The 12,519-nt window shown below is 41.7% G+C and overlaps 1 protein-coding gene across 6 annotated transcripts in view; it reads right to left on the bottom strand.

Annotated features, from left to right (window-relative positions):
* LOC103462904 (uncharacterized) overlaps window positions 1-12,519 on the bottom strand; it is a 133,330-nt gene that overhangs the window by 82,562 nt on the left and 38,249 nt on the right. For all 6 annotated transcript variants that reach the window (XM_008405998.3, XM_081606476.1, XM_081606515.1 and 3 more), the window contains exons 2-3: window positions 10,619-10,670; window positions 8,292-8,389 (exon numbers count right to left, since the gene is read on the bottom strand). In XM_008405998.3, the coding sequence (XP_008404220.2) occupies window positions 8,292-8,389; window positions 10,619-10,670 (150 nt within the window). The remainder of the gene's footprint in view (window positions 1-8,291; window positions 8,390-10,618; window positions 10,671-12,519) is intronic.

The raw sequence follows: 12,519 nt of genomic DNA, 5'->3' as shown, positions 1-12,519 counted from the left end.
TAATAAAACCCTGAAGTCAATGTTGAAAAAGTTTGTAAAAGACTCTGGGAAAGACTGGGATCAGTGGTTACCATTTCTGCTTTTTGCTTATAGAGAGGTACCTCAAGCATCTACTGGGTTTTCTCCTTTTCAACTTTTGTATGGTCATACTGTCAGGGGTCCTTCCAGAGGTGAGTGGTGCAGCCCTGTGGTGCTTGTTCCCAAGAAAAATGACTCGAGGCAAAGATTTTGTATTGATTTTTCAAAACTTAATGCTGTCTCTGTTTTTGATGCGTATCCAATGCCAAGAGTTGATGAACTTAGTGAGCGCTTGGGAAATGCTAACTACCTGACAACACTTGACCTCTGTAAAGGTTATTGGCAAGTTCCACTAACGGAGTCCTCAAGGGATTTAACCACTTTCAGGGTTCCTAGTGGACTTTATCGTTTCAGAACTATGCCTTTTGGACTTCACGGAGCTCCGGCTACATTCCAGAGGATGATGGACTTGGTTTTAAAAGGAGCTGATAGCTATGCAGCAGCATACATTGATGACATTGTGGTGTTCAGTGAGACATGGAAAGACCATGTGAAGCATCTGACGGATGTCCTACAAAGAATCAAAGCAGCTGGATTAGTCATCAATCCTGGAAAGTGTCACATTGCAAAGACTGAGGTTGAATACTTGGGGTATGTCATCGGGGGTGGGGTTATCCACCCTCAGGTGAGTAAGGTTGATAGCCTTGCTGCTTGTTTTCCTCCTACAACTAAGAAAAAGTTGAGATCTTTTCTAGGTTTAGCTGGCTGGTACCGTCGGTTCATCCCCAACTTCTCCACCAGATCAGCCATTTTTAGTGACTTGACACGTAAATCTTGTCCTAACAAGATTAAGTGGACTCCAGAAAGTGAGGCTGCCTTTGCAGATCTGAAAAACTGTTTGTGTAATGAACCTGTGTTGCAGTGTCCAGACTTTACACGCCCATCTCGCGCTACTAGTAATGGTAACTGATCTAACTTAGGCTCGGAGAACTAAAATACACAACCAAACTCAAAGCCTAATAAAGTTTAACCTTTCTTACAATACTTTTACATTTCCTGTCAACTTGTTTTTGTATCTTTTAATACAAAAACAAGGTGGACCGCCTCGATGCCCCGACCACCGGGCTTAGCAGGTTTTCTGGGGGAAACCCTGTATTTTAATCGCAATTTTGAAGTGTATTAAGTGTACTATTACCTGTTAAAGTGGAACAACTATAAGTATACTTTGTAAACTTTACGTACAAGATTTTTTTGTACGATCACCCTGCTTGATTAATAAAACGTCTGTCAAGTACACTTTTTAGCTACTTATCAATGTCCTTTATTACTCTATGCTACTTTTTACATTTCATGGTTCACTACACACTACAGTACTGCAAACATATTAGGCTACCAGAAAACAGAAGGATGACATAAGGGAGTACTTCCAGGTGAAACAAATTACTTTGTGTATTCAATATATTCACATTTTTCAAGAGGACATTGCCAGTTTGTACACAAACTGTCTATATATTAACATTTTACAGACATTATGCTTATGAAATTCAGGACAATAAAACAATAGGTATACTTTAGAGAAAATGTGAAACATATTTTACCAAGGACAGAGTATTGTTTTAATCCAATGTCACAGTATTCTAGTATTACTTCAGATAAACTGACAATTCTACTTCCCAAGAACAGTGAGGATCAATGACAGAACCTTCCCATTCACTGGACCACTGCACTTTACAGAAACTTACAAAAAAGAATAAAACAATAGAGCAATCAAACAGAAAAAGTACTGTAAGTATCTGAACTGCTGTTCGGCCCGTAAGAGCAGACAACAGTCAGAACCCGGCCCCCCACCCGTAGGCGGAGGGACGCTACTCTCTTGTTCACCAGGGTGAACCCCAACTTACCAAGATGGGGGAAAACAAGTATGCCCACTCCTGCCTGACGCTTCTCGCCGTGGGCAACTCCAGAGTGGAAGTATGTCCAGCCCCTCTCAAGGAGACTGGTTCCAGAACCAGAGCCATGCGTCGAGGTGAGACAGACTATTTCTAGCCGGAACCTCTCAACCTCACATACCCAAGAGCCAGCTTCTGCAGCCGAGGATCAGACCGCCAGGGCCCCCTCCCTCGGCCACCACACATCACACACTGCACCCAACCCCTTTGGCCCTATCACAGGTGGTAGGCCCATGGGACGGGGGGACCCATGTTACCTCTTCAGGCTGAGCCCAGCCGAGCTCCGTGGGTAAAAGCCCCACCTCCAGGCCTGGCTCCAGAGTGTTGCCCCGCTGACCTGCATCCGGGCGAGGGAAGACCTAGTCCAAAGTTTTCGTACAGATTGGTTTTATGAAATGCTTTTCATGTGTTTGGAAAGAAATTAATTGCACTGTTTGGAATATAGTTTATTTATTCACTGTTAACTTACAAGTAAATTATTAAATCATTACTTGAGAAACTAGTTAATTACCTAGTTACCTATTAGTCTCCCCAGGCAAGGGGTGTAACTTTGTGTTGCAAGTTGGTGGAGACAAAGTCGAGCAGTCAGTAACTTACTTGGGTGCTAATAAGTCACTGGATTCCTTTTCTTTTCTAGTGCCAAGATTAAAGCCAAAACTTACATGTGAATACCAGACAGTATTATTCAATAAATTATGATATGATGTGTCTTTAATATAGCAAATAATAAAGATGCAAAACCTTTTTTGGGTCTGGTTGGGGCAGTTGGTGAGTAGAGTGACCATCGATATTACTGGATTCTATAAAATGTGTCTTAAAGCTGCGATGCTGATGTCTGGGTATGTAAAATATATATTCTCTCTGCTAATAAATCTATAGTTTGGTTTCCATCAGTTCTAGAAACAAGAGAGAACAAAGCAAATTTCTCTTTATAATGGCCCATTATTTAATTTTACTTAATAGGAGCCATGATTTAAAATGTAACAAACTTGGCTCCTGTATGCTTTATTAAATATTTCATCCTATTTGATGATTGCTCTAAATATTGCCACGTTCTACGAACAACGATGCAATTTGTCCAGGGGAAAAATGTAGAAAAACAGGTGGTTACATTTTTTTTCTGTCTGTCAGCTTTACGTCGCACGCAGACTTGTTGCCATAGCAACCAATAAACAACAGGCCCAAGCACAGAGCAAAGATTACGTTCAAGTGCATCAGGAATTAACGCTAAAAAAACCTCACAAAAACATTTACCACAGAAAAACGGACGTACAAACAGCAAACAGAACATTCTGTCTGTTGCAGATTTAGGTTTCTGAATTTCCATTTTGCGATCATTAGGAAGTGATTGCCTGAACACTAGCGGTGGTTGATTATAGCCATCTTAAATACCTGCACTTCTGATTATCTGTCACATACTGTATGTGGGTCGCCTTATTTTTGTGTTAACTGACCCGAAATACTCCGAACTGCCCTGCAAGAGTACATGTTAAGGTGATAAAAGTTAAGCTAGCATAACTAACCTACTCTCCACTTTCTTTATATATATATTTTAAATTAAAGCTTTTTACTGATCTGTGAACTGTGATCCCTTTGGACCTTGTTATCTTGCTATCGCAGTGTTGACAATATCAAAACTTTGCGTCCCCTTCTCAGATTCTTTGCTTCATTGTGTCATTTCCCCGACCACCGATATTCCTGACTCAATGCAAAGCAACAGCGCATGTGACGCACTGCCACGGCGCACTGATCCACTAGATCAGTGGTCCCCAACCCCCGGTCCGTGGACCAACTGGTACCGGGCCGCACAAGAAATAGTGAAATATTTCCATTTTATGAGTCTGGAGGATCTTTTATTTTGAAAATTCTTTAACAGGATTCTCTCGGTTACTTGCCACCAACACTGAGCCCACAAGCAGCAAAATGAGTAGGAAACAGATCAGATGTCTTTGGAAAGTTTCTCTGCAAAGGGGAAAAGGCCCAGAGAAGAGACAGGAGAATGGATTCATCCCGGACCGGTAGGTGAGTCCCACATTACAAGCCGCTCTGCGTAACATGCGGCGACCGGCTGCTAATGAGGCAACAAAGCTTCAAGCTGCTTCACCACGTAAAGACCAAGCAGGCTGTGGATATAAGCAACACTTCGGATGTTATTGTTTCATCACTCCCTGATGGGACCGTCTGGTTGCAGAGAAAGAAGATCAGGGCTCCGTTAGTCATTATCGTGAGTTAAAGTTTTCACGAAAGTAAAATGTTCATTTTTGTGGCGCATCTGTATATTAATTTGAAGGGATATATAAACGTTACCATAGTGACCAGAGTCAGAGCATTTGGGCAGTGGTCGAGAGGAGATGAGTAGAGCTTGTGAGTCTTAAGTCTGGTTTAGACGGAAAGATTTAAGAATTGTCGGCCGATTCTCCAAACCTCTGAGACCACAGAGCTGATAAAAGTACAATAGGTTCGATCAGTTCGTGTGTCCAGCTACACGGCAGGAGCAACACGAACCGATTCCACTCACGAACATCCCGATTCCAGAGGATAATCCAGTAAAACCCCCAATATAGCGGGAATTTAGAATAACCAAACACGGATGAGGATGTAGAAGCAGTAGTGATAGTTTGTGGAGTCATTTTAAGAGATAAAAGATGTAACAAAAAGAAAAGGCGGTGGATAAAAGGCGACGGGAGCAGCTGCTCTATTTGCTGCGCTATGATTTGGAGGTGAATATGTTTGTTCATAGTTAACATTTTTAACAGAATTAACATAATAATGACTTTTAAATTTAATAATAAACATTTCCACATATCATCTCCGATATCCACTCTCAGTTGCTCATATGTCAGCTGTTTAGGATTCCCCTCTGTTCTTACGTCACCGCGCTTTCTGATTGGCTACCTGTCACATTCAACAGGTTGTATTCTCGTTCCCAGTCAGGGAAAACCCCACAGGCTGCGATAAAAACTCCAAGACAAGCCAAATTGGGTATATTCAGGATTTGCGGGAACACCAACACCGCCTCACGCACCCCCGCGCCGTAGCAAAATTTTCCAAGTCTTGACCGGTCCGCAGTAATAAAAAGGTTGGGGACCACTGCACTAGATCACTGAGCGGACTCGCCATTTACGTTTTTACAAAGGAATTTTAAAAAGCATTACCTGTCTGTTAATGCTTTGAATACAACGAGTTACATAGATTTAGGCACATAAAGAAAAAAAAGGTGCAGGAAATATTGGTGGGGACTGTCCCCTTCATGCCACAGTTGGTGGGGACATGTCCACACCAGTCCTTCAGGTAGTTATGCCTATGTCCCCAGGCCCCAGGCAGCTTGTAAGAGGAAAACCTTGTGGTCTTTGAGAGAAAGCTTGATGTGATATTTTATCAAGATAGTGTTGAGACGCTTTACCAGGTCGAGAAAGAGTCACATGCTGTTAAACAAAAGGCCCATAGTAAAGAGTTACATTTTTGATTCTGTTGGACACTAAGGCTCATTCCTCAGAGAAACAGAAACTTATCAGGCCACAGAGACATGATGTGATTTCAGGGAGTGTCTTCAGTCCATATAATCAGCTGCCCTCCTCCTCCTCCTCAGACGCTGCTCAGACTTTTTAGAAACTCTTCTCAGATGTAATGGTTAAAGCGTCTCCTTTCAGCGCTGAAAGTGAATAAAATACGTAAAGTCTTTTATTTACGTATGAAATCAGCTTTTCTTGGCTGATTTTATGCTCCGTGTGTCAATACAAATTACGATTCATCGATCGGGATTTTCATTCTCAACAATGCAGAAATGGTTGTTCAGACAGAAATCAAACGTCTGCCATGGTCAACTCAGACCCCAAATCTACACACTGGGATATCAGAATCAGCTTTATTGGCCAAGTTTATGTGTGCAAACAAAAAATTTTACTTTGCTTTCCTATACACACAGCGTGCAATATTAAGTATAACTATATAAACATTAAGGGAAATAAAACAAGATGAAAATATCAACATGTCTATTGATTTGGATTTACACACTTTTTATTCTTTTTTTAAAGACAGGTACATATTTAGTCTCCCAGTGGAGTAGTTGACTACTCAGACTGTGTAGAGAAACAACAGACGGTTTTTGCAAACTGAGCCTGACCTGGACCTGTACAAGTCCTGGATGAAGACCCTCTCTGCAGATCTTGTTGTTGGTGATGATGATGATGATGGTGGAAGAGTGGGGTGTGTGTGTTCTCCACCAGTCCACCATCAGCTTCACTCTTTGGCGCTGTCTGTGTGCAAACTTCTCCCCATTCTGGATAAGACCAAAACTCATAAGTTTCATAAACGGGTCTGCTGAGGTGCCATCTTTTGTGGTTTTGTAAAAAAAAAAAAAAAAAATTCTTTCCTGATGTGAGCATCTTCTCCAAGCCTTAGAAAAATTTATTTCAATTAAAGTTTAATTTTCCCTTAAACAAATTATGTGAAGTTATGCTGATGCAATGAAAGATTGATTCATTTTAAAAGAGGAGGTATTACATATTTTCCAAACAGTGCCATCATATAGCACAATCAAATAGCTATGTTATCTTTAGTTGTCATAAAAATATAACAAAAGAAATTAGACATTGAAATTTAATACATTGACATTGGGCCTCTGTTTTGTAAAGAAAGTCCTGCACTTTCCAACATTCCACCTTCAGGAAGTCATCACAACATGGCTCCTCCATTAACTTTAACAACATTTTTACCTGCGTTTCACTGAGAAGTAGCTTGTATAATGAGGTCAGCAGACTAGACGTTCCATCAAGTGTTTGTTAATTGCGACAGACTAGTCTGAAGGATCTGAGTGGGGAAGTTGTGGAGGAGGCCTGCTCTGCGAGGCAGAAGCTTAGAAGCTTGGCCACTGCAGCTCCAAAGCAGAGCTAGATTCATCCAGGTGTTTTGCACAGTTGAATGGTTGCCATGAGGATTAAAGGGTTTGTCAAACATGCAGGACAGAATCAAGGCAACACTCCAGGAATGATTTTAATGAGAGAATAAAACTATAATATGATGCAATGCTAAAAAAAAGTTGATTAATCATGATACTGCCCCTTTAAAGGTTTTAAACAACTCTCGTCCTGTTGTGCCAGTGAGTGTGGAGTGTTGTAACAAAGATTATGTAAGTTATTGTGGGTTGGTGGTTTATTATTTTTTTGTACTAAGTTACCATAGCAATGAAAATTAATGAAAGTTCTTATAGATCTTATAAACCTATAAGAACTTTTCAATAAAGTTATTATGATATATATATCATTACATATATATATGTAATGATAATAAAGCATCTCAGGCAAGCAGTAAAACTATAATACAGAGGAAGGATTAATTGATTATTCTTATAATCAAACCAATATCAACCCAAGACCTGCTCTTCCTGTTTCATGACTCTCTTTCTGCCTGACTATGATTTTTTTATGATTAAATAGAAAAAAGTAGAATTAAAGCAAAGTTTGCAGGACACAATAACAACCAGATTAATTTTATTACTGTCTGACTCTACTGTTGGGTCTTGATGTCACCTGTGTACTCAATTTTAAAGGTAATTTTATTTATTGTTACTATTAAACTAAAATCTCCAGCATGGGGAAGTGGGATGAGCTCGACTTTTCTTGACAAGGTGTCAAAAAAACAATCGAGCCCATACTCTGAAGAAAAGCACTGAAAGGACGTGGAAGTGAGGCATTCAGAAATTGTGTCAAACTACCTTAAATATTGACCTTAGTGTTTTTGAAATAATGTCACGCAATATTGGTAGAGCATTCAGTTGGAACTGGAGCGACACATCCAGGGTCTCCCATCTGATCCAATCAATGAGTCTGTAATGAGGAACGATTCCCCGACATGTCTGGAACAGAAAAACTCCCACTGAGGAGGGAGGGCCATGTGGCAAATACGCCTACCAGGTGTATCTCTGTACTTAGACGGGTGGAGGAGGGGCACCACTGACTGAGAGAGCAGAGAGACTAGGCCGACATCCTGCAGGGATTATAGCTCCCATCTGCCCTGAGATTTCCTCTTTTCTTCCGTCAGAATCCAACAATGTTGGCTGGAGATATTTTCCTGCTCTGATGCCATTTGGCTCTCGGTTAAGCAGCCATGAAGCTTTTATCCTCTGTTTTCTATTATTTACTCTACAAATAAATCTGTCGCTGTTCTCTCACACACGACAAAAACAAATAACTGCATTTTCAACAAGTTCACACAGGATTCTAGTGTTTTTCAGATTTTAAATATTATGTTTAGTTATTTTTTCAGGTGGGGGGTGGAGAGCTTTGTGTCTACTCTCACAGAACCCTTGGATCTGTGAGTTTTTACCTTTATGATCTTTGATATCCACTGCTGCCTGAGCCTCCAACAGCAGAGAGATCAGCTCCTTGTTCCCACTAAGAGCAGCGTGGTGCAGCGGAGACAGCCTTCAAAAAGACACAGATTAAGATTGAAAATAAACATTCACGTCTACACATCAGCATGAGCTCTGAGTAGAACTTTGCTGAATTAATCTCCCTTCTACAGCTACTCTGCCTTCAGCTCTATGTGGAAGATGGGAGGGGTGAGGCAGGCAGGCAGGGGGTGGGGGGCGGGGGTGACCTACTTCCATTAATAAGCAATCTTGCTACCCTGGAGGGGAGAGTACACACAGGCCATCTATGTGTGTGTGTGAGTGTATGGATCCCCTGTGAATCTAAGAGCCAGCCCCTGGAGTCAAATCAACGAGTCATCAGTCATTAAACAGGGAGCCGAGCCCAATTATCTGATTTCTACCAACATAATAAAAGGATTCTTGTTATTTGATGGAGCAAAATGGAACGTGGTTACAAGCCAAGCATGTGCACACATCTAGATGAAGCAACATAAAGCAGTACAGCCAAATTAAAACCTGGCAACGCTCCATCTGCTTTTATCCACTGATTACTGACCATCTTTATGGTTTCATTTAGACGAACACAGATTTCAGTGGACGATGGTTTTCTTCACAGAAAGTTGAACGCAGGTAAGCAGTTTTTCTTTCTTCCTTCATTAATGCTGCATTCCATTTCCACAGAAAAATGATAACTTGCATCTGGGAATCACATCCCAGATAGCAGTGAGTACACCGCTAACTGTACTGAGTCCACTGTTATTAGGCTGCATCACACTAATAGCATCTATAGTGGATGCATCTAAACAGTTTGACGTTAGCCTTTGTTACTGGTCTCCTCCATTTGCCAGAGCTGAATGCTTCGATCTACATACAGTCTTCTCCATATTTAATTATACCCTTTAAGCAATCAATACTTCATAGAATCACCTTTCGATAGAGTTACAGCAGTGAGTATTTTGAGGTAAGTCTCTAGCAACGTCTGGAAACTGAAACTTTTACCCAGACTTATTTCATAATTGTTTAATCCCAGCCAGACTGGATGGAGTACATTGGGGCGTTAACAGAGCCAATCTAAACCATCAATATGCATCAATATTACTATTTCACTGTAACTCTGTCTGTGTGTTTCAGATTGTTGTTGAACTTCTGGTGGCTCAAGTCTTCTGTGATAGGTTTTCTTCCAGGATTGCCTTGTATTTAGCTTCATCCATCTTCTCATCAACCCTGACCTCTGAACTTTTTGTACAACATGACAGGAAAAGGTTATATTTTAAATACAAAGAATCATTTTTTTTCCTGTCAACTTTTATTTTTTTTAAGATTTCTTTTGGCTCTAGTAGCCTTTATTTGCTAGTGAATCACCAGGAAAGTGTGTTGTGAGACAGGGGAAAGACAAAGGTCAATGGGCTGGAACTTGAACCTCTGACAACTGAGGCCACATACATGAGTCACATGCTCTACCAAAAGCACCACCGTTGCGCCCTTTCCTTCTTCTAAGACTAGGCTCATAACTTTTTGATAAGTTTATAGTTAGAGTGGCTTAGTGCATGGCTCCTCAGTCTCTATGGTTACGTATAGGCTCAGGCTCCTGATGGACAAACTGACTGCTCTTCCTCTCTCTACTACATTCTCATACCAATAAAATTTGAAATATTTGCTGTTATTTCAATTTTTAATTTTTATGTTCTCCCTCTGTGTTTTTTCTCTTTATAGACAGCTGCAATACTTTCCTGTGTGTGTGTGTGTGTGTGTGTGTGTGTGTGTGTGTGTGTGTGTGTGCGTGCGTGCGTGTGCGCGCCTGTGTGTGTGCGTGCGGGGGTGTGCGTGTGTGTGTGTGTGTGTACGGGTGTGGGCGTGTGTGTGTGTGGGCGTGTGTGTGTGTACGGGTGTGGGCGTGTGTGTGTGTGTGTGCGTGTGTGTGTGCGTGCGGGGGTGTGTGTGTGTGTACGGGTGTGGGCGTGTGTGTGTGTGGGCGTGTGTGTGTGTACGGGTGTGGGCGTGTGTGTGTGTACGGGTGTGGGCGTGTGTGTGTGTGTGTGCGTGGAGAGGGAGAAGGGGGACATGGCCTGAGCAACTGCTGCCTACAACTTTATCCCTCTCTAGATGATCCACTGGGCTCTTTCAGTGTTTAACTCTGTCGGTGTTCTAGATAAAGCTATTGTAAAGCAGAGTCTTTGCTGTGACTAACTGTATGTGCTCTTTCATTTTTCTTTCTCTCTGAAATGTAAAAAGAAGGGAGCAATGATAACAGGAGGGGAAGAAAGGAGCTACTGGTTCTCACCCATCTGCATCCTGGATGTTGACATTAATCCTCTTTGTTGCTCCAAGTAGCTCTGGAAGAGAAAAAAGTGTTAAAGAATTGAGAAAACTGTTTAAATTTAAAGCTTAATTCTGTGCAAGCTGAAGATATCATCTGCTTTTTGTCTGCTTCATGTTTATGCTAAATGAACAGCTCTGTGTCTGAAAACATTAAAGCAATAGCTCTGCTTTTGGCAAGACAATGGTTTCTTTTAAATGTAATGTAATGTAAAATAATGGGTTCAGGTTAGGGTTAGGGTAGGATTTTATACCTGATACCTGAGTAAATTTTACGACTTTCATGAAGACTCTCCTTGGTTTATAGGCCATTACACTTTGAGTTTTAAAGAAATATAGTAAAAGAAATAAATAGTCAGGGACATTATGGATTACAAAACGGGGCCTGGGGACATAGGCATAACTACCTGAACGTTTATTGAACGTTCAGAAACTACAGTGGCTGTGATGGGCCAAGGCAAAGGTAAACAAAGATAAAACAACTTGAACAGGTGATCAACTCTAAACCACTCACACCTTTTTACTCCGTCTCTATCATTTAAGCACACCCGTTGCCATGGCAACCACTCGCTCCTCGAGCCGAGTACAGATTACGTTTAAAACATTCAGTCCGTTACGATATTAGGTTTTCAGGCTCTATATTTATTTTGCGATCACTAATAAGCCTCATGAACACAGTGGTGGTTGATTGGTTCATTTTAAACTCCTGCTCTGCTCGTTATTTTGATAATGAAACCAAAACGCACAGAATTACGCAACAACTTGTTGAAACAATAATTACTGAGATTATTGTTGTTGGGTCATTAATTTGAACACGTTTTGTTGATTTGTTTTTGTTGTTGTTTAATAAAGTTACAAACATTTTAAGCCAATCAGAGGAGGACGTCTCAGCTGGTCTCAGCATCCTGGCTGCGTTCAGTTTGTCACCTGATGCTGAGATCAACTCAAAACCTTCCATGATCGACGTGTTGCTCCGCTGCTCTAGAAAAACATTAAGAGTTCAGAAACAATATGAAATGGGAAAAAAGTTATTTATTAACTGATCAAGTCTGTTTTAGATTGTTCTTGAAAAACTAATCAGTCACGGCTGCTCAGTGAACCCACTGATTTTTTTACAGCCAACAGCCGCTCCCCTCTCTTGCAGGTACTGCGTACCCCGCTAAATCTTTTAGGGGTACACAGTACCCTGCTGTACCCCCCTACTTTCACCCCTGTATGTATATATATATAAAAAAAAAAAAATTCCCTTCTCACCCTCCGTGGGTGGTCTGTTTCATCCTCTGAGCTCGGGTCCTCTACCAGAGGCCTGGGAGCTTGAGGGTTCTGCGCAGTATCTTGGCTGTGCCTAGAACTGCACATTTCTGGACTGAGATGTCTGATGTTGTTCCTGGGATCTGTTTTAGCCACTGCTCCAGTTTGGGGGCGACTGCCCCGAGGGCCCCGATGACCACAGGCACCACTGTGGTCTTCACCTTCCAGGTCTTTTCCAGTTCCTCCCTGAGGTCCTGGTATTTCTCCAATTTCTCATGCTCCTTTTTCCTGATGTTGTAATCACTTGGTATTGCTACATCCACCACAACGGCTTTCCTCTGTTCTTTATCCACCACCACAATGTCCCGTTGGTTCGCCATTACCATCTTGTCTGTCTGGATCTGGAAGTCCCACAGGATCTTAGCTCGGTCATTCTCCACCACCTTTGGGGGTGTTCCCCACTTTGATCTTGGGGCTTCCAGTCCATATTCTGCACAGATGTTCCTGTACACTATGCCCGCCACTTGGTTATGTCGTTCCATGTACGCTTTCCCTGCCAGCATCTTGCACCCTGCTATTATGTGCTGGACTGTCTCAGGGGCCTCCTTGCACAAC

The sequence above is a fragment of the Poecilia reticulata genome, chromosome 1, assembly GCF_904066995.2.
Source record: "Poecilia reticulata chromosome 1, P_reticulata-male-v2, whole genome shotgun sequence".
NCBI lineage: Eukaryota > Metazoa > Chordata > Actinopteri > Cyprinodontiformes > Poeciliidae > Poecilia > Poecilia reticulata.
The sequence above is the reverse complement of the archived record's forward strand: the minus strand, read 5'-3'. Positions and strand labels throughout refer to the sequence as shown.